Source organism: Protopterus annectens, chromosome 4.part0 (assembly GCF_019279795.1).
Source record: "Protopterus annectens isolate FY-2018-M chromosome 4.part0, PAN1.0, whole genome shotgun sequence".
NCBI classification, from domain to species: domain Eukaryota; kingdom Metazoa; phylum Chordata; order Ceratodontiformes; family Protopteridae; genus Protopterus; species Protopterus annectens.
In genome coordinates, this window is record NC_056733.1 from 1,452,884,759 (window position 1) to 1,452,906,713 (window position 21,955).

Consider the following 21,955-nt stretch of genomic DNA (forward strand, 5'->3'; position numbering starts at 1 on the left):
CCACCACCAAAATGGGAAGGATGGCTAAGTGTTTGAGCTGGGGGATATCTAAAAACTTCCTTAGTCTCTTCTTAGACTGGGAGTAATCCTGAGCTTCCCAGTGAAAACATTCCCTGAGGGTGTGCACGGACTCACCAAAGGATAGGTCCTCAGGGGGGATGCAGAAGGAATAGATTCCTCTGCATCAGAATCCTCAAAGGGGGTAAGGGGCTGTTGTTCATCATCAGAATCCAAATAATTAGAGATTTCAGTGTTGTGTTTTGATAGAATCTCTGGGGAAAGATCCCTTTTCCTTTTGGATGGAGTAGTCTGGTTACCTCTGATAAGAGAGATAAGGTCCTCCACCATCTTAAGAAGTTGTTGTGACTAAGCAGGTTTGGCTTGAGATAGATGGTGACTAGGAACATTTTTTTTAGGAGTGGTCTTGCTCCTAGGCCTCAGTGCTTCAATGGGCCTGTGAGTGGCTTTAGCCAGCGGCATGATCATCGGTCTTTGTCTGACATTGGTTGTCCAAAAGGCCTCCTCAGAAGCCGGTGCCTTCATAGCGGCTCCGGACCCAACTGTGGAGCAGACAACTAAAATATTGGCAGATGTAAACTGTTCTGGCGGTGTACCAGACTCCAAAAGGGTCTCAGTAGAGGCCTGTGAAGGAATCGTGTTGGGCATCAGGGGCTGCGTAGACACCTCACTGAATTCTGGAGAGCTGATGACTGGCTTCAGGGAGGAGTCATCTGAAGGCCTAATTTTATGTGGCCTGTCTCTTTCTTTATGTTTTCCCTTTTTGAGAATATCCACTCCATGCTGACTGACAGGCACCATTTCGTAATGCGCTGATTTGTCTCTGAAATGTCTGGCTGTAATTTCTGCTCTACGGCGAATGGTCCTAGAGTTAAAGAGGGTGCAGAACTGACACCTGGGGATGTCATGGTCTGGGCCTAAACAAGTTACACACAGGTTATGAAAGTCTCGGTGTGGTATTTGTTTTCCATAGTGGAGACAATTATTTACTTTTTTGGACATTGGTTAGTGCAAGAAAAAGATCCCCAACAGGGTACTTAGCTTTGGTAATTTTCAACTTTACTCTGGCAACAGCCGACCAATGCACATGCAAACTGCTTCTGCTTCAGGATCCACAGCAAGAAAGACTGATGTAATGGCGTCAGCTACCCTGCTTTATACCACTGATGACCTGACATCAGTCCCCGGCAACTGCAGCCGACACAGGAGGGAGAATCTTTACTCTAGTATTCGGACCGGCCGAGGGCTACCCAGCAGGGATAACTTACAAATAATGACTGCAACAGTGAAACACAAAGAACAGTACAATTTCTCATGTGTTCTGGACCACAGAAGCAAGTGTCTACCTATGGCATTCTTAGAAAATCATCACTAGAATAAAACCGTATAGGTATAACGTACATACCAGAAGTCAGCTGCTAGGAAGCTCTTTGTGTGTTTCAGCTGGTGTCTTGTATAGTTACTCATAACACAATATATGTATGCACTCCAGAAAGTAGATGCGTATAATGTGTATAAAGGAGTCTCGGCAATACAGTGCCACATAATGAATACCACGCTTATCATACTTGCACCTGAAAACAACAAAGTCTTGCAGTGATAAACATATTCTGTTTGTAGTTCTTACTTCCGACTGAGTAGATTAAGTAGTGACTGTTTTACCACTTCCAAGATGCTTGACAGTTGAGTGCTGAAACGAGAGCACCTTTTAAAATGCATGTCTTATCAAAGGGCTTTGAAATGCTAATGATGTTTTGTTTTGCAAAGAAAAAAATCAATTTTAACTTTTTCTTCCTAAATGTACTTTCTGGCTGTACTTGCTGTCGTCACCCAAATAGAGTTGTGTGGTTTTATCAGTGGTAGCTTTAGAGCCATGCTTAGTCTCTCCAGTGTTCATGTAGGGGAAGAGAATGTGTCATTACTTTCATTCTAATACAGGGGGGCTTATGGTACTGTTTACTGGGCTGCAGCCTCCTCCAAAATGTTTATAAACAATATTTATTTGGGTTAACTTAGAATGCAATTAAATTTCACATTTCAGGGCATGGAACCCCATACATAAATTTCCAATTCAGTTAAATAACAGCATTCCCAGCTAGGATGTTTCCTAAACGGTTGTGCTACTAGACAAAGCAGTGAGCAGCCATTTCTAGCTACCTCTGGCTGCATCATTTGACCTATGCTTGACATAGCCTGGATGAAAGTGAAATAACAAGAGCTGTAGAGAGACTCTGCTATGTGATCGGTCTTTTATGAACTGATTTGCTTTTTTCTTAGCATTGCCACTTTCAAGCAGCCAGCCAGCCTACAGATTAGTATGCATTTGCTTCTTTTATGCATCTAATATTGAGAAAAAAGTGTGTGTGTGTGTGTGTGTGTGTGTGTGTGTGTGTGTGTGTGTGTGTGTGTGTGTGTGTGTGTGCTTTAGTGTATGAGTGTATGCACAAACATGTGTGAGCACTTCAGTACATATGAGTGTGTGAGGTTGAAATGGTTTGCACTGTATGTTTCAGACAACAATCAGCTGAAATGCATCACAGTGGTCATTATTTGTTTTTTTATTCATTCATTTACTCCTTCATTTAACTCATTTAATAACAATGGCAGGCATTTGTGCTGTACACAGTCAATAAAGTGGCTATAACTGATAAGCACATCTGTTCACGTGGAAGGTTGTAGTGGGTTGCAATGCTTGTGTCTGACAACAACAGCAATGTGAAATATTTCACAGTTGCCACTCTTTATTTACACATTCATTTGATTGACATCAGACATTTGAGGTGTACAGTGACAATTAACTGCTAGGTACAACTGTGTATTTTTTATTTATAGATATGTGTTTGTATCTGTGCTCAAGCATATGTGGTGTGTGTGTGTGTGTGTGTGTGTGTGTGTGTGTGTGTGTGTGTGTGTGTGTGTGTGTGTGAAAAATGTCAAAATGGAGAAATAACCATTTCAGTCATGATTACTGACACTAAAAGTGGAAGTAAAGAATAACTGCTCATCTCTTATTGTCAGTATATTTTTCTGTATAACTCAAAATCTCTGCATATGAGTCTAAAAGCTCAAACATATATGTCTGAAGATTGTTGATAATCAATCAGTCTGTCTCTCTCTCTCTGTCTATCCATCTATCTAGTACACTGATCTCAGTTGGCCAACTTCAGGCACTGCCTGAATGATTACAGTCTCAGAACAAAAAACATTGCTATAGACATGAGTAAAAGCAATTAGAAATTTAGCAGAAAGCAATTTTGGCACACCTTCACCTAGAAAAGAGAACAATGAAGTATGGTATTATCATCCTGAAAAGCAGAGCAATGCAGTTTCAGCTGGAAATTTTTAAAATATAAAAGATAATAAAAAACTGTCTGACCATAGATGGATGAAACTGCAACAACTATGAGGAGAGGTAGGGAGTGAAAGTACGAGGCTACCTTGTGGATTTCAGAGGAGTGGAGAGGGTTGCACACACTAGGGATCACATGGAATTCATGAGATTTCCCACATGGGGAAAAACTACTCCTTATGCTTCCTGGGGAGTTGGGCTGCTTGTAGGGAATGTCCCTTGCATTTGTGAGGGGGACAGCCTCTGTGTTCAGTCCGTTGCATGACCCCTGCAAATTGTCCCTTGGGTTACTGTATGCAGAGAATGGGATTAGCAAGCAAAAAATGTCTAATCTCCGTCACCATTGCCTGAATGATGACCTTTCCTGACCGATTCTCCCCTAGTGATGGGGAATGAGAGGGCCAGTGGTCAGTGGGTGGATGGGAGGGAACAGAAATATGTAAAAAAATAATTTCTACTTGGTAGATAAGTGGGAAGGCATGGATATCTGGATATCTGCACGCAGGTGTTGATGTGGATGCCTGTATTTGCTTCTTGTAGTGATATCAGTGCAAATGTGACACTTACGGGAGAACAGCTGATCAGGAGGACTGGCAACAATCCAAAAGCCCCAACCCTGCGTTACAATATCTTTGGAAGTCTGAAAAAAGAAGTTGGATGTACTCCAAGAGGTGAGGTCAGTGGGAAAGTAAGCCAAGTTACGAAACACTATTAATATCAACTGAATGAAAGAAAATCACAGAATCTGACATTTAAATTGCATTAGTAAATTACAATCTACAGTGTTATAGCTACTTGTGTGAATTTGCACATGGACTGCAAAATGATGATAACGTTGCTGCAATATCTGGTAATTAAACTTGTATTCCCAATAAAATTAATAAAACTTTTCTTTATTAAAATATAATGGTCATTCATTTAGCCATCTTTAATCAGTGATTAACAAGTCTATAAGTACATCAATAATCATTAAAATTGTCATCTATAAGAAGCAAAAACACTTTGCTTTCTACTTACCTCCCAGCTTCCTTCATATGATTGTTTCTTCAACTTGATTGCCCAGTTTTCTGGACTGATCTCTGCACAGTGGTCCATACAGATTATCACAGGCCGGGTAAGCACAACTCCTGGAGGTCCACAACTGACTATCGGGCTGAGCAGGGTCTGGCAGCCAGCTAGGGGTAACCTCAAGTAGAAAAACAAATCCACACAAAAAAAAACACAACATAATGATCACAGTCACACAAATGCAGAGCTAAGCTGTTGTGTAACAGGGGAATTTCCAGAAATATACTAATATACATGCACAGATCTTTTCTTTAAAAGAATGCAACAGTGATTTTGAAGAAACCCATCAACAACAGTCAGGAGTGATGTCCTTGACATCTGGACTGCTCAACAAGTAAAACTTTCTCAGCCTGCCAGATCTAATTCCTTTTTCATAAAGCACACCTTTCTGCTGTTTGCTTTGATCTTTCATGCCATATAAGCTCTATAGAGAAAGAAAATGACCTTGGATTTAAAAAAAGCACCTTTGTATTACAGCAAAAGTCTCATAAAGCTTCCTCATGTCTCACATCCTGTAAGTTTTCTTACATTACACCATCTTTTTGGCAGAAAGCGATAGTAAACCCTTTTAAGTTTCTTTTGCATTCTACATCCCTTCCATCCTTGCCTTTCCTTTCCCTCTTTCTCCACTTAATTACTTAATTGCACTCCTGAATGCCTCCATAGATTTCATCTCCACTATCCATACTGGCAATCAGCTCCAGGGATCCAGAACTCTCTCAGCGAAGAAGTACTTTAAGAATACCACTGAAAACACAGTCCCTAAAATATACTGCATCTAGCCCCTGTCCCCCTCTTACTTAATCAGGATGACGCTGCATATAAACCTGACATGAAATGATGCACCAGTATCATGCTCCACCTTTTTTCTGGTCTACAGTGAGAAGAGTTCTAGTTCCTCTAGTCTCTGGTTGTAGCTGTTTCTCTCTAATTTGTTCACCTTTCTGGAGGCTTTCCTCTAAACTTCTCCCTGCATCTTGATGTCTCTTTTCTTGTATGACCTTGAGAAATGCACACAGTACTCTAAGGTATGGTCTGACCAAGGCAGACACTGTTTTCATTCTTGAGTCTATTCTTTGGAAGTTGCTCACTAGCATCCTATTTGTTGCTACCACTGTCCTCTTACCATTCTTCTGGTGGTCCAGTCCAAGGGGGAGCAACACCTCCATATCCTTTTTTTCCCCTCCTTGCAGCTGACCATCAGTTGCCACAAGCTCCTTTCCTTGTTCACCGGGTCTACCTGTTTTAGCTTTCCCCAGAGTCAACTGACTCATGTCTATGACCTGTGAGAAGATAGAGGATGCTGTTGAACTGCATATTGTTGATGAGGAGTATGTTCTAACTGTCATTACCCCTCAGCAGGCTTGTGAGTGCAATTACTGCTGTAATGGGTAAGTGCATGCACACTTACCATTGCAGCAGTCATGGCAGTGGTAAGTGTGCATGCACTTACCATTGCAGCAGTCATGGCAATGGTAAGTGCATGCACACCTAAGCACATGTGCAACCTCAGACCAAGTGGTATGGCAGGTTTTTATGCTGCTATTACAGTGAACCAAGGCTGCATCCCTCTCCTCAGGATATGCAAGCCAAAGTTGGCCACTCAGTTCCAACCTCACCATGCAGCCCCTCCAGTGACAATGCAGCTTGTCAAACATGGGTTTTCTGGGTTGCAGTAAGGGCCTTATTCCTCTATGCTATGTAGCCATAACCTTTATATTTTCTTTCCAGCCCTGCCATCTTATATATTCTATAGCTTCTTTTATATACTAAGGCTGTTGCAGTCTAATCTCAGCATTTTCCATTTGACTGCAGTGAGCCTCAGCAGACAAATCTGTATCCCATTGTGTAGCTTTTGCAAATTTCTCCATAAACTATCCCTTCATCCTCTACTGCAAAGGGGATGTTCGGTTAGATATACCTGAGACAAACACATTGAAGACCTCTAGACCCAGGCAGATCCCTGAGATACTCCATTATTTATATTATTTATTCCTAGCATCACAGTGTCAATAGAATTATTAGCACCATACCATCAGTCTAGTTCCTCAGTCTTGGTTTTACAGCCATCGTCTCCATGTTTTTTACCAGGCTACTCTGATGGGCCAAGTCAAATGCCAAGATGAAGTCCACTCTCCTCTCATGTCCACTTGTAATCAAAGCAGAAAACTGAATCAGGTTTCTGTAGCAGCTCTTTGTGGTCATGAGCCTGTGTTGATTGCAGTCCTGGCAATTATTGCCCTCTAGGAATGTTATCAGCCTTCCCGTCAACATTATTCATGTAACTTAGTCTGCCAGTGATGTTAAATTAATAACCCTGCAGTTCTCCAAATTCTTCCTATTCCCCCCCCCTTGCACAAGGATATCACACCTGCATTTCAACTATGTGACTTCTGAATGCCCATGTTGTTTTACTTTTTAAATCTTTATGGGTATATTCAGGGCAGTAAAGCCAACCCCACTAGCTGTAGACATGTGTGCACCTTTTTTGACTTTTCCAGTACAGCATAAATGGATTGTTTGGCTATACTTTAGAAACATAGAGCTTAGAATCAAGTCTTAAGGGGCATGCGTGTGGGTGTGTGGGTGTGTGTGTGTGTGTGTGTGTGTGTGTGTGTGTGTGTGTGTGTTATACACACACACACACACACACACACACACACACACACACACACACACACACACATTCTTTTCCACAGCTTTTTGCTGGTACTTCAAAAGAATTAGATTTGAAGTAAACCCCCTTCAAACATTAGATTCTACCATATTTGAGTTGCTGGTGCATATTTTCTCACTGGTCTTGTGTTAACTGTTCCACTGTTATTCTTATTTATCCACTAACTTGCTAGTTGAGTAGAATTTGGTTTGCAGATCACATTAGGTGCACCTTAAAAGGAAAGCCATAATAGCTTGGTACATAAACATATACCTATCCATTTGAAAACAGACAAACAACTAAAAATGGTCCTTATGTTGTATCTTGACCCCTTGGGCCTGTATTTCAGTTTGTAGTTACAAATGCTCAGTGATACATATTGAAAGAGAACACAGCTCAGTCTCTTCATTGGTCCTCCACCTTGAGAGGACAAGCATGGCCTTCTCAACATTATTCCTCTTGCTTACATATAAAGTGTTAGCCTAATGTAAATTGCACAAGCTTTTTTCCTTATGTACTCTAAATCATAAATGTTACCTTTTTGCTGGTGATATTGCCTTTAGAATATTATAGAAATTCAGAGACAGATAACTGGTAACCTAAAATATTTTTCTAACTGTGTCCTGCCTAAGCACCACATTGATGAACCTGAATCAAAAGCATTGTTTTATTAGGATATTACACAAGTTTAAATGAGATTTAGGTGTTACTCTCCAGCAGAACACACAAATAAACAACAATTTCAACAAGATAATGAACAGATGAAGGAATTTGACAGGGTTGGTATTGTGCACCTGTAGCAGTTGTCATTGACGAATGCAGAAGCAACTGCTTGGCCTATGTTGTTTTTGTAGTTAAATACTCTTGAGCTGATATTGACTCATGGTGATCTCATAGATAGTTGCCTTGAAACTCCAGCTTAAAATTTTCTATTTTTATGTTTAAACCTGGTTGTATAACTGCATTTTCTTATAAAATATGGATATGTTTGAGAAACATTTCAGGTGTGCACAGTTCTTGGCTAGACACATGACATGTTCCACAACAGATTATCCTGTAAACTACCGAGTTCATTTCCCATACACTGAGTAACCTATTCTGAAACCATATATCTGGACTTACAGCGGGGTTAATGGTTAATGCTTGCTCAGTCTTACTGGTAAGTAAAAGCCTTACAACAGAAAATATAATAGTATTCAGCTCCACTAGTCTTCATAAACCCAGTGGGATAATCATTAAATGAAACATACTAATCTTTCTCTTAATATGAGGACTAGATCTTGCATGACCTTTCTGTGATTTAGTGCTAAGGAACTGTAAGAGCACATTGCTGACTTTTGTCGTTATTGTATCTCATCTCAAAACCTGCTACATCTTCAGGTCAAATTGCCATCCTTTATTGAGGAAGTTTAGCACCTAAGTATTTCACACTCCCCCAGTTTGACAAGTCTTTATGGAGTGCAAGGATTACAAGACCTGCCAAGTTACTACATTTCCTAGTGAGTACTGATCTCTGACTGGTACTGATCTAGCAGCAGTAGTAGTAGCAGTGGTAGAGGTGGTAGCAGTAGTAGTAATAGTACTAATAATTGTAATAGTTGTAGTAGTAGTAGTAGTAGTGGTAGTGGTAGTAGTGGTAGAGGTGGTAGCAGTAGTAGTAATAGTACTAATAATTGTAATAGTTGTAGTAGTAGTAGTAGTAATAGTAGTGGTAGTGGTAGTAGTGATAGTGGTAGTGGTCGTAGTAGTAGTGGTAGTGGTAGATTATATTTTGGACCTGAGTTGTCCACCTCCTCCTTCTTTATATAAAATCTCTTGCTCCACTTCCTGATCCTATCTGTCCAGTCACTTTTAACTTGCACTGTTACTGTGCTCACCACATTTCTTGGCCTTCAAACAGCCTCCCTGTATTGTGCCTCCTTTTGCTCAACAGTTGTTTCCTTTCATGACTTGTAGGTCTTGAATTTTGTCCTAATTGCTAGTCTCCCATTCTCTTATAGCCATAACTGACCTTTTCTTGTGTGACTTTTGCCTCTACTTCACACACTTACCCATAGCTCTGAGTATTCTATCTTTGACCCATTCTCACAGTTTGTTTAGTCTCTCAGTTTGCTCCACCTCAGCCGTGATCCTTTTCAGCAACTCAGCACAATCTATTATCATATGAAATCCCACAAAATCATCTTTGCATTATTACCCTCTCACACATTCTAAAGAACATAATGCCATAATTACTTCTGGCTAACAATGCTTTCACTGGAACATCCAGGACTCCCTCTGCCTTGCTTAGTTCCATACACAAAAGTCTATCCTTTCTGGTAACTGTCCTTCACTAGTTGACAGAACCCTCCACCCATGTTACAGTAGCTCATTCAGCTTCTGTATCCTCTTTACCATGAAACCTGGAACCTCCAAATCTGCTTCCAGCAGACTTAGACCCCCGAATATTACCCTCTTTCTCCTGCCTTGCCCCTTTATTCTCTTCTCATCTTTCATCCTCCTCCCTTGATGTGTCTGGAGAATGATACTGATCCATCAACTTTACCTCCTTCCACTATCTAAATTGCCAGGGTACTTAACACAGGTTTTTATCCTATCCACCCTCTACCCCATTCATGACTGATGCTTTCCTTCTCTCTGACCTCACATCTGTATTTGAGGAGAAGGAGATGAAATTGTAGCCAGGATAACTGCAAATGGAAAGACAGGAATCAGGCATTCTTTTAGTTGCAGCTTAAATAAATGAATGTTACTTGTTGCCCTGACTGGTGCAAGCATTATATTCCAAACTTTTGCTACGCAGTGTGAGTACAGACTTTGACCACAGTTTTTGTAAGGCTTACAAATGTCAAGTGGATTTTTGTTAGATGATCAAAGGTGATGACTTGGGAGGTAGTTGTGAAAAATATACATTATAGTTGAGCAGGAAGTAGAACTATATATACTTTTGTGTGTTAAGAGATGTTGGGTATGATTTATTTGGTAGGATAATTCTAGCCAATTTAGAGTTTTTAGTGAAGAACAGTGTTGAGTTGTGTGACTTGTATTAGCTGCAAATCTAGCTAACTTGTAAATTTGTTCTAGTTTAGATTTTAAGGTGGCCTGGAGGTTAGTCAAGATGGGAGAGCCATATAATAGATTGGGGGATGGATTTGTATTAACAAGAGTGACTAAATGGATGCAGTAAGGAATTTTTCAGCTCTATATAGCATTACTGTTTTTTGTGAGTCTTTTTTTATATTGTTCCGTATGTGAAGGTCATATTTGAGGTTATCTATTGTAACCTCAAACGTTTTGTTGGTCATTTCTTCAATCAATTGGTGTACTGTTTAGGGATGTGATCTTAAGTTACTTTTCTCATGGGCTAAGTGATTTTGGAAAAATAAAAGATCGTTCTTTTTGTTTTTTATTTTTTTTTTTAGTTTATAATGGAGTTGGTGGTTACAAAGACAGTTTTTAACAGAGTTAAAGACATGTTGTGTAATCTTTCTAAATAGTTAGATTGCCTGAGAGTAGATAAGGGTGGAATCATCTTCATACTGTACAAGGGATGCTTAATGTATAGAAGTATGAAGATTATCAAACAGAAGAGGATAAAGGATTGAACCTTGAGGTACACCTGTAATGATGGGTAGATACTGGAAAGGGTAAAATTCCATTTCACTGACTGGTAGTGTTTTGATCAGTAATTATACAAGCACTAAAGAGTAGATTGTGAGATACCCATTGTGGGCAGCTGTAACAGGAGTTTCTTAGGAGACAAGTTTTGAATGCTTTTGATAAATTTAGGAATAAGGAAGATCCAAGTTTTCCCCTATCCATAGCTTTAGTTATGTTATCTGTAAAAGTTATGAGGGCAGCTGTCATGCTATAGGCAGATCTAAAGCCATGTTGAGTATGAACCATTAATTCTCCATTTAAGAGATGTTGCAGTAGTCGTTTATTGACACATAATATATAAGTGATAATAAAAATGTTTCCCAAGTAGACAAACAGCTTGCTGTCATTTTCTTTTCCAACCACTGCCATGTTTTGTAATTATTTTTCCTTCATTCTTGCACCAGTAATCCAAGTTGTGATGCCTTTGTGAAACTAAGGCCTTAGATTATTTATTCTTTCCTGCATTTCCTCTAATGATGAAGGTCATTCAGGAGGTGAAGTTTCATAAGGCCATAGTGATCCTAATTGCTCAAATTTGGCAAAGATAAACCTAGTTTCCCTTGTTACAACCTACTTACTTGCCTCCCTTTCTGACATTTATCTCTGCATGACTGTACTACTGCACCCTTTGGGGAAATTTCATCCAGGTGTCTGTCTGACAGTGATGGCTGTTCCAGTTCCATTACTAGCTAGTTCACAAGGACTCCTCAAAAGAGTCATGGCCATGTTATCTTCATCACAAAATCCTTCTGTTCACTAGTCATACAAACAAACATATAATAGGTTTTCAAGCTGGGCAGTACACCATAACTGGATCCTGTAATAATTCAGGTTCCCCAAGATTTATATGTTTCCTACATATTTGACTTGGATCTCCAGTCTCAGTTATTCTTTGATCAATGTTTTCTTGTTATCAAGTTCTTACTTTTTTGTTGTCCAGGATATTGTCTTTGGCTTTTCTATTGGTTAGAGCTTTTTTTTTCCTTTTGTTTCACTCAGCCTCCAATTGGAATGTCAGTGCCTCCATGGGACATTTCCTGTTTGCCAGAGAAACTTAATCTTTTATCTACCAAACACAAAAGCTGAATAGATTAAGTTTTTCTTCCTCAAAAACACTGGTACTGGAGTGCTGCTAAACCTGCTAAGAAAATATTCAGAGTATTTCTTTCTGTTAAACCGCTGTACTTGAAATTTCACAAGGAAGGTTATTTTCTTAGAACCAGTCCTTTCCTTCATGCCTACCTAATGTTGCTCCTGACTCTAACCTAAATCGGTCACTTTACTTGTCATTTTTTTAGCCAATCTATGGAAATGAACGAGAGTACCTTTTCTTTCCTTTCATGTTAGAGGCAAACTTGGCAAAAGGCAGATAGGATACATACATACAGATATTTCAAGCAAGGGCATTATTTTTATTTATTTATTTTTATTTTTTATTTTACATTTGTTGACCGGGATAGTCCGACTGGATGCATGTCCATTTTCAGCGGAGGCCCGGGGAGAAAAGCTCCAAGGGTAAGCAGGTACAGCATTACATAATACCAGCATTACATATTACAAACAGACTATTTACAGAGATTACATAAATAAGCAAGTTAAACAAGTTCCACAGGTTAGAATTAATCCTGAGCACAAGTTTGGATTAAATTAAATTACACAGTAAGCTGTTTAACAGATTTATACACATTCTAGAGAGAGTTAGCCAGGCTTGATACATTGACATAGCCAGTTAAGTGACAAATGTTGTTTGAGTCTAGTTTTAAATTGACCTAAGGTGGAAAGTAAGGTAATATCAGCTGGAAGAGAGTTCCAGGATCTACCTACAGAGTTTGCAAAGAGAGAGTCACAGTCTGTGTTATTAATTTTGCTAGTCTGAAGTAGTAGTTTGTTAGAGGATTGAAGTGGTCTAGGATTGTTATAGGGGGTGATAATATTTTAAGTGCAGGAGTATTGTCCGGATTATAGAGGATTTTATAGGCCATAATCAGTTGGTTATACTGGATTAGGCTGGGTAGTTCAAGCCACCCAAGCTGATTTAGATTGATGTAATAATGTGTCCTAAAAGGCAGCCGAGTGGCAAACCTGGCAATGTGGTTGTAGCAAATTGAGAGTTTGTTAAGGACAGTCTTGTTTAAATTCGAGAATAGAGGGGATGCATATAGAAGGGTTGAAAGAAGGTGAGAGCGAGCTATGGCAATTTTAGCTGGAAGGGTTCAAAAGGCTTTTATTCTGTAAAGTGACCCTAGTTTTTTATTGATGGTTTCGATAGTTTGGTTAACATGTAGGTTGAGTTTTAGATTATTATCTATGATGACACCTAATAGTTTTGTAGAGGGGTCAGGGGAGATTATTGTGCCATCATTTGAATTTATGGTAAAAGTGAAAGCGGTAGACCTACGTGTTGGTGAAAATAACAGCATTTTCATTTTTTGGGATTTAGGATCAGACGATGTTCAGAAAGCCAGTTTTTTATTGTATTAAAGGTGGTCTGGGTAGTTGACCATAACTCTATTAGAGATGTGGCCGAGCAAATCAGAGTCATCAGCATATTGGATACAGCTGACTTTTGGGATGACAGTATAAAGGTCGTTAATGAAGATGGAGAACAGCAAGGGCCCTAGTATAGAGCCTTGTGGTACTCCAAGCATATTAGGTAGAAGGTTAGAGAGATTGTTCTGCTAGAGGACAGCCTGCTGTCGACCATTCAGGTAGGATTGAAACCATTGAAGGGCTCTAGTATCTAGACAGAATGTTTGCAGTGTGTGGATTAAAAGTTGGTGATCAACCATATCAAATGCCTTGGAAAGATCCAAGAAGAGGGCTGAGGATATATAATTATTGTTGCGATTATGGTTTATGGTGTTGGGAAAGGCTAGGAGGGCTGAAGTAGTGCTGTGATGAGGACGGAAGCCATGCTGAGTGTCTGCTATAAGGTGATTCTGGATTAGGTGGTGCATGAGTTGTCTATGAATGCATTTTTCCATAATCTTTACAAGTGGAGAGAGTATAGCTATTGGCCTATAATTGGAGAATTCAGTAGAGCTGCCTCCTTTGTGAAGTGGGATTACATAGGATATTTTCCAGATGGAGGGAATTTTAGCTTCTACTATGGTTCGATTGATTAGTATTGAGACAGGGTAAGCAATGGCATCAGCTGATTTTTGTAGGTACTCGGCAGGGAGTTGATCAGCAGAAAGTGTAGTGGGTTTTAATTTTTTGATCAAGGTACGGATAAGTGAAGTGGTGACTGGTTGGAAGCTGAACGTGAGTAGGTTTCTAGGGGTGCTACTTTCAGGACCAGGAGAGCTAGGAGGTAGTTGGCTAGCTAGGGCTTGAATTGTCTCAGTAAAGAATCAGTTAAAACTGTCAGAAACATCTTCAGGGGTTTTATCAATAGTAGCAGCAGGGACTGGGGTTGAAGTTTGTCCAGGATGTAGTAGATTATTTAAACCTGCCCAAAACTTCTGAGGGTTATTTTGATTTACTGTCTCTAAATTGTTTTTTGTCTTGTAAAATGGATTTTTTTAGTTTCATTCCTGGATTGCCTGTATTTAATGTGATCTTGGGGGTCTTTAGAAGAATGCCATAAAGCCCATGCTTTGTTTCTAAGGGTCATTTTGAGTTTAGACTCTTTAGAAAGCCATGGTGCAGTTTTTGCCTTTGTCCTCTTTGAACGAACAGGTGCATGCAAATCAAGGATCTCAAGGAATTTGTTGTTAAAGTATGCTACTGCTTCCTCTAAGGGGAGGTGTTTTAGAATAGACCAAGTGCATGAGTTTAGTTCTTGTTGGAATTTGGCAGGGTCAAAGTTTTTATTGTTTCTAACCTTTCTGAGTAAGGGTTGTTGGGAATTAATAGCTTTGTGCTTAATTACATATGTGAGAAGGTGATCGCTTAGGCCATCTAGCCATTAATGCCCTTCTAGCCTGCCAATGCACCAAAACAGTTGTTCTCATAAGTGTCCAGGCTCTTCTTAAAAATATCTAAACTAGTACTTGCTATAATGTAATTTGGTAGTCCATTCCATGCATCAGCTGCTCTCTCATAGAACCAATTAGTAACTTCTCATTCCTACAGAATTTTCTGCATAGGTTGTCTGATGATTCTTTACCACTTTTTGATAGCCCCAAACATTCACAGATATAGTTGTCTCTAAATTCCTTATATACCTGAATAATAACTCATCCTAAATGTGTATAAGAGACACTGTACAAATTCAGATATTTTAGTCTTATTAATTTTTCACATCCATGGATGCTGCTGGCATATTTATGCTGTACTCTTTCCAGTTTACTCATGCTTGTTTTCATATTGTTATTCCATCCTCAAGTTGGGTCTAATGTAATTAACAATGACTTCATAATTCTGATTTCTTTGACTTTATAAAACTTTTTACACAACATATATTTTCATACAAAGATTTCTCACTGGCTTCCACATGCATTTTGATGTGTTATACTAAATATGGTAAATGATGCAACCTATCCTAGGGTACATTCTACTAGAATTATCCCTATAACATAGCCATTTTCTGAAAGCTATCTTGCATAACATTTGTGCTGCCACCAGTTGGCTATCCCTAAGTAGCTATGCAAAACAATACAACCTAGATATCATTCCCAGATCCATGTGAACCTTCGAGACCATGGTGGTAAAGACATGTTTCCACAGAGTTACACCCAAAAGACGAAACTAGGGACTCTGACTTGATTGCTACTGCTTAAATATCAGGTGCTAAATTAGTGGGCATTTGCAACATCATAACCATACATACCACACCATAACATAATGAAGGAGTCCATATGCAGTAACCACTCCTTCCTCCAGCTCTAGTCATGTGCTCTGTGGTTCCGGTCTAGCAGATTATGGTTCATATAGGATTTCTCTTGGTAGAGGATATTTTCCTTGATTCAGAATGAAGGAGAGATAGCAGACAGCAGTATCTGATTCAGAACGAAGGAGAGATAGCAGAGAGTGGTACAGTACGGGACAGGTGGTAGAGTTGACAGTCAAGGAAAGCTATATTCAATGAGCAGTCTTAAGTCAGGACACCATTCCTAACTGTTATTGTAGCTGCACCTCTTCTCACAGCTCTAATTACATTAAGTGCCCCTAAGTATTACACTGACTGCTGTTGATAGGGTTGCAACCTTTTTTTGTGTAAAATGGAACATTTCTGAGTCAGTCTTCAGATTTTGCAGGATAGAGCATGCACTCAAATAGTACAAAACATTTATTTTCACTTTATTATCAAAATAAAGAGTTTTTTTGTAGAATATTTATTGTTTCAATAGTTTTAGAACATACCAAGCTGCTTGAGACAATAATCCATTTGTTCAAAACAAAACTTTTTTTTTTGAAAAATGTTTTTCTCCTAAAATTTAAAAAATATCAGGATATTTGCTATTTTTCCATTTTCGTTTGTTTGTTTGCAACACATCAATGTCCAGATTGGGTCTTTTCCTGTGAAAATGGTTGCATCCCTATTCAACTAGCTTTTTAACATCAGCACAACACACTTATCTCTTTCTGTAGCATATTATCCCATTCCTATGCCAACAATTCTGGAAAGTTCTAAAATTCTTATTCTAGGTGTTACTTCTGCAGCCAGCTTAAAGTCTCTTACTTGATTTATTTAGGACTCTGATGCAGAAACAGTGCATGGAACTTAATTTTGTAATAGAGCTTGAGAGTTGTTAAGAAAGAACAAAAACACATTTCTACAAGAACCTTTGAAAAATTCAACTAAAATGTGACATTACACAGCACCTTTATGGACATTTTGTACAGATGTACCACCAACTAGGATGTGTAATATCTGGTAGTAATCAGTGACAAACAGCTGTTATTCAAAAAAGAAAATTCTACAAAACATGGTAACACAAACCTGTAGACTGAAATCCGAGCATGTAGGGATACCGGTGTTATATTCCACTTTAAAACCAGCAATGTGGGAAGAAATACAATGCACAGTGTGGTCAGCTGATACAACTGAGAGATATTATGCTTAATTCTGCATAGCATACAGTGTCTGCTTACTGGCATAGGACATACGAATAAGGAAAGTTATGTCGTTATGGAAGGATGACCAGGTATGCTTATTGACCTAGTTACAACAGTTCACTTAATGGGGGTTGCTGGAGGGCATTATGTTTACATGATGGAGTATCATCTCTAATTTCTTGGGTATGGACTAAGTTAAACTGCTGTATTGTACATTTGTGGCAGAGGACACAAACATGGAACATACTGGCTTCAAGTAGTTTTCATGCAGAAGTGGAAGGTGCCCCAGTACCCAAAGAAACAGCAATGTGTCTGCCTTGGCACCATTGCATGCCAATACCTGAACATCATTTCTTGGTCTCTGCAAGGTATGGTCTTCAAGAATTTGACAAAATCCTTAGATGAACCACAGACAGCAGCTAAAAGCAACAAATGGGACCCTGTAGGAAGAAAAATTAACTACGGAGAGGGGATGAGATATAGAAAAAAGCACAGCAGCTTAAATTACATGTGGATATAAAGTACAGTTTTGTACCTACCATAAATGTAGATGTCCGAGAGGTATGCATCTGCAGCCCTAACAAATGGGTTGTCCTGCCTCAGGCAGCCGGATTCCAAAGTCTGGGTCTGGCCTCGGCTGATGTCGCACTTCACCCGACGTCATAGCTGCTGTTAATTGGGTATAAAGGCATCAGCCGATGCCATTTTCCTCAGTGTTTCTTGCCCCAGATGCCAGGTGCCCTCTAGGAAGGCTAAATTTGGATAAATGCAAATGATTCCAAACAGTAGAGAGCAAATAAAAATAAACATGTATATACATATATACAACAAATACACCATAATAGATTCCCCCAGCTAGCTACAAGATGGGTAAATACCCTAGGAGTACCGCAGAGGGAATGGAGGGTGGGTAATCCTGACTGCAGATGCATACCTCTCGGACATCTACATTTATGGTAGGTACAAAACTGTACTATGTCCTTCAAGGATGCATCTGCAGTCCTAACAAATGGGTAGAATACCATAGCCAAACTGGGGGAGGAGGCACTAAGAGTTTATGGTGTAGTTAAGATCCCTTGCAAAACAGCAGTGGCAAAACCTGCTCGGGATCTGGAGTATAAAGGTAGATTATAATGCTTGGCAAATGTTTGCACGGAGCTCCAAGTAGCAGCCTCTAAAATGTCTTTGGTAGCCACGAAAGCTGTAGTAGTGGCTGTAGCCCTTGTGGAGTGAGGTCTGATGTTTTCTGGAGTTGCCTTTCCATGAAAAGAGTAACAAAATCTAATGCAATTTCCTATCCATTTTGAGACTGTTTGTTTGGAAATTGCTTTTCCTTCCATTCCTGTTGCATATGCTACCAGAAGCTGGTCAGTTTTTCTATTGTTCTTGGTTCTGTCCAAGTAGTAGCGCAATTGTCTGTGCACATCCAAGGTATGCAGTAATCTTTCCCCCCTGTTCTGCGGGTTGGGGAAGAATGTTGGTAGGTGTATTGCTTGGTTTAAAAATACCCTGGAGACCATTTTTGGCATAAAGGTAGGATTGTTCTCATGGACACTCTATCCTGATGGAAGATAAGGAAGGGTTGTACTGCCATTAATGCCTGTAATTCAGAAACCCTTCTAGCTGAAGTGATTGCAAGCAGGAATGCAGTTTTCCAAGATAAGTACTGTAATTCTGCTGTTGCTGCTGGTTCAAAAGGGGGAAGTGTCAACTTTTCTAACACAAAGCTCAAGTCCCATGTAGGCAATGGTGGTTTCCTTGGTGGCTTTAAATTTTTAATTCCTCTCAGAAACTGCCTGAGTAGAGGTTGAGAAAAGACTGGAGGATCCATGTTGTATTGTGCTGAAATTGCTGATGCATGAATCTTAATGGAGGAATAAGACAGGCCATTGTGGAAAAGCTCTGCTAAATATTCCAGGATGTTAGCTATGTTTGCCAATGATGCATCTACTCCTTTTGTTGTAGTCCAAATGAGATATCTTTTCCATTTTGCTGAATAAGTTTTCCTTGTTGAGGGTCTGCGAGCCTCCAAGATAATGTCTTTAACCCTTTGAGATAAATCTGGGTTATGTTGTCTTATGTAATGTTCCAAGCAGCTAGCTGCAGTGTTTTCAAGTTTGGATGCAGGATTTTGAAGTTGTTCTGTGTTAGCAGCAGAGGTAGTAGGGGTAGAGGCCATGCGTGTTCCCGAGACATACTCCTCAGTAGCAGGTACCAATGTTGCCTCGGCCAGTCTGGAGCTATCAAGATGATCCTTGGGTGATCTTCTTTGATCTTCAGTAGCACTTTGTGCATCAAAGGGAGAGGTGGGAATGCATATGCTGTCAGGTTTTCCCAACTGAAGGATAGGGAGTCCACCTTCCAAGCAAGTGGGTGGTATGTCCTTGTGCAGAATTTTTTCAACTGGTGGTTGTGTGGGGATGCGAACAGGTCTATTTCTGGTAGTCCCCATTTCCTTGTAATGGATTTGAAGATGTCTGGATGCAGCATCCATTCGTGGGCATCCGTGGTAGTTCTGCTTAAGATGTCTGCTAGAATATTTTCTTTTCCTGGCACAAATATGGCCTGGAGCTGAATGTTGAGGTTCAGGGCCACATTCCAGAGGTCCATTGCCATCCGGCATAGAGGATATGAATGTGTGCCTCCCTGTTTGTTGATATACCACATAACTGTGGTGTTGTCCGTCCTTATCAGCAAATGACCCTGTTGAAGAAACGGTCTGAATGTCTGAATTGCCTGCTTTACTGCCAGCATCTCTTTTTGATTTATGTGTAGGTTCATCTAGTCTTGAGTCCATAAGCCTTGTATGCACTTGTCCACCATGTGTGCCCCCCCAACCGAGGTCTGAGGCATCCGTGGTGATAGTCTGGATTGGGTAAGGCCTGTGGAAGGGCAGTCCTTTGTTCGATTGACAGGCCTGGGCCCACCACTGGAATTCTTGCTTCAGGCATGGAATTATTGGAATTTGGGTTTCTAGGCTGTGCTTGTGCTGAGACCATAAATTCCTCAGGTACCATTGCAACTTCCTCATATGTAGTCTGGCATGTGGAATCAATATTATGCAGGATGCCATGTAACCCAGGGCTTGCAGGATTTTCCTTGCTGTAAGCTGGTTCTGTGCTGTTAATGCCATGAAATAAGGTGGTAGTTGCTTCTGCTTTTCTGCTGTGAGGAATGCCATCTGGTTTGATGTGTCCAGTTCTGCACCCAAGAAAGTTATCCTTTGGGATGGTATCAGCCTTGACTTTTTTGTGTTGACTGTGTATCCCAGGGCTTGTAGCAGGTGAATAACTTTTTTCAAATCTTTTGTTAATTTGTCTTTGCTGTCCGCTTGTAACAGGCAGTCGTCCAGGTATGGATAAATTTGAATTCCCTGAAGCCTGCAATGAGCAATTACTGATGCCAGGCATTTCGTGAATACTCTGGGCGCAGTAGATAAGCCAAAAGGCAATGCTGAGAATTGATAATGCTCTGATCCTGCAAGAAATCTGAGGTATCTTCTGCAATTTGGTCATATGGGGACGTGCAGGAATGCCTCCTTGAGATCCAGAGTCACCAGCCAAGACTCCTTGCGCAGCATGGGAAGAAGTTGCTGTAGGGTCAGCATCTTGAATTTTGGAACAATAAGATAAGTGTTCAGAGCGGACAGGTCGAGGATAGGTCTCCATTGGTTTTCCTTTCTTGGTACCAGGAAAAGCCTTGAATAAAATCCTTGTCCTTGTTCCATAACCGGTACCTTTTCTATAGCTCTCATCCTTAGTAAGTGGTCTATTTGCTGTAGAGCGTTTGTCTTTTGGTTTGGAGGTAGGTTTGGCATTCCTCTCTTCCTTGGAAGAGTATGGAAGTGAAACCTGTAGCCTTTGTCTATTGTCTGTAAAATCCATTTGTCTCCTGTAATGTAATGCCAATTCACTGAAAATAAGGCTAACTTTCCGCCTAAGGGTGCTTCTAGTTGTTCCCTGGTAGGCGGTTTCAGAGCCAAGTCACTGTGATTGTCCTGTGGAAGTGGTAGTGGCTGGATCTGTGGCAGTACTTCTCTGGCTGTTAGGCTGCCACTGACGTCCCCTGTAGGTACCTCTGGATTGACCTCTGCCTCTTGGGCGTCTATTTCTGCTTCTCTGTGCTCTGGTGGTGTCTGGAAAGGACCAATTCTTGGAAGGCCAGTTCCTACTAAACCTCGGAGGCTGGACCTGTAAGAAATCCTTGACTGTCTGGACAGATTTAGCTTTTTCTTCCACCTTCTTCAACACTTGCTGTGCAGGGGAACCAAACAAACTGTGCTTTTCCATGGGAGCATCTAGAAGCTTGGACTTTACATGGTCTGGTAAGGATTGCTCTTTTAACCATGCATGCCTTCTGATCACTGTACCAGTCATAGCTGATCTAAAGGAAGCCTCCAGTGCATCATAGCCGCATTTTAAGGAATGATTACTGACCTGCTGAGTGTTATGTACCAAATCCTGAAGGGACTTATGGTCTAAAGGCTCAGGTGAGGACAGTTTTTTAGTTAGCTGATCTAACAGGAATTCCTGATATTGAATCATGTGGAATTGACAGTTTAAGGCCCTAGTATACACTTTTTACCCCATCTCTCTAAAGCCCTAGATTCTCTTTCAGAGGGAGGGTTTTGGTAGAGGCAGCTGCTACAGCTTTGGGGCCCTGTGAAATAGTTTCAGGATCTGCAATAGGAGCCTTATACAAGTGATAATGTGTGTTCGGAACCCTGTAGTATCTGTCGGGCTTAGCAGGGGCTGGAGGAAGAATGTCAGGAGCAGTACAAGCATCATTAAATGCATCATCCACAACTGTAAGTACTGGAGGAATGGCTAAAGGCCTATGCTGTGGCAAATGTAAAAAGGTCCTAAGCCTTTTCCTAGAGTCTGAAAAATCCTGGCCCTGCCATTGAAATTGTTCTCTCATAGCATGCAAGGTTTCCCCAAAAGAAAATTCCTCAGGAGGAGAGGCAGAAGGGATGGAGTCTTCTGCATCTGAGTCCTCATATGGAGAATAAGGGCCTTCTGGGGGATTTGTATTGTCTGAATCATCAGAGGAGTAATCAGTAGAAACTGGCTCAGGGGGCTCTGCTCTAGGCCTCTTCTCTGGAGGGGGGTGAGAGGCCCTGTCAGGGTGAGGCTGGGATCCCCTGATCAAAGAAATGAGATCCTCTGCTAGACTAAGCATTTGAGTACTAGACCTAGGCC

At 40.5% G+C, this 21,955-nt stretch overlaps 1 protein-coding gene across 1 annotated transcript in view; it reads right to left on the reverse strand.

Annotated features, from left to right (window-relative positions):
- Positions 1-21,955, reverse strand: part of UNC5A (unc-5 netrin receptor A) — a 1,914,539-nt gene that overhangs the window by 733,976 nt on the left and 1,158,608 nt on the right. Inside the window, exon 10 of the mRNA XM_044069905.1 lies at positions 4,385-4,553. Coding sequence (XP_043925840.1) covers positions 4,385-4,553 — 169 coding nt within the window. The remainder of the gene's footprint in view (positions 1-4,384; positions 4,554-21,955) is intronic.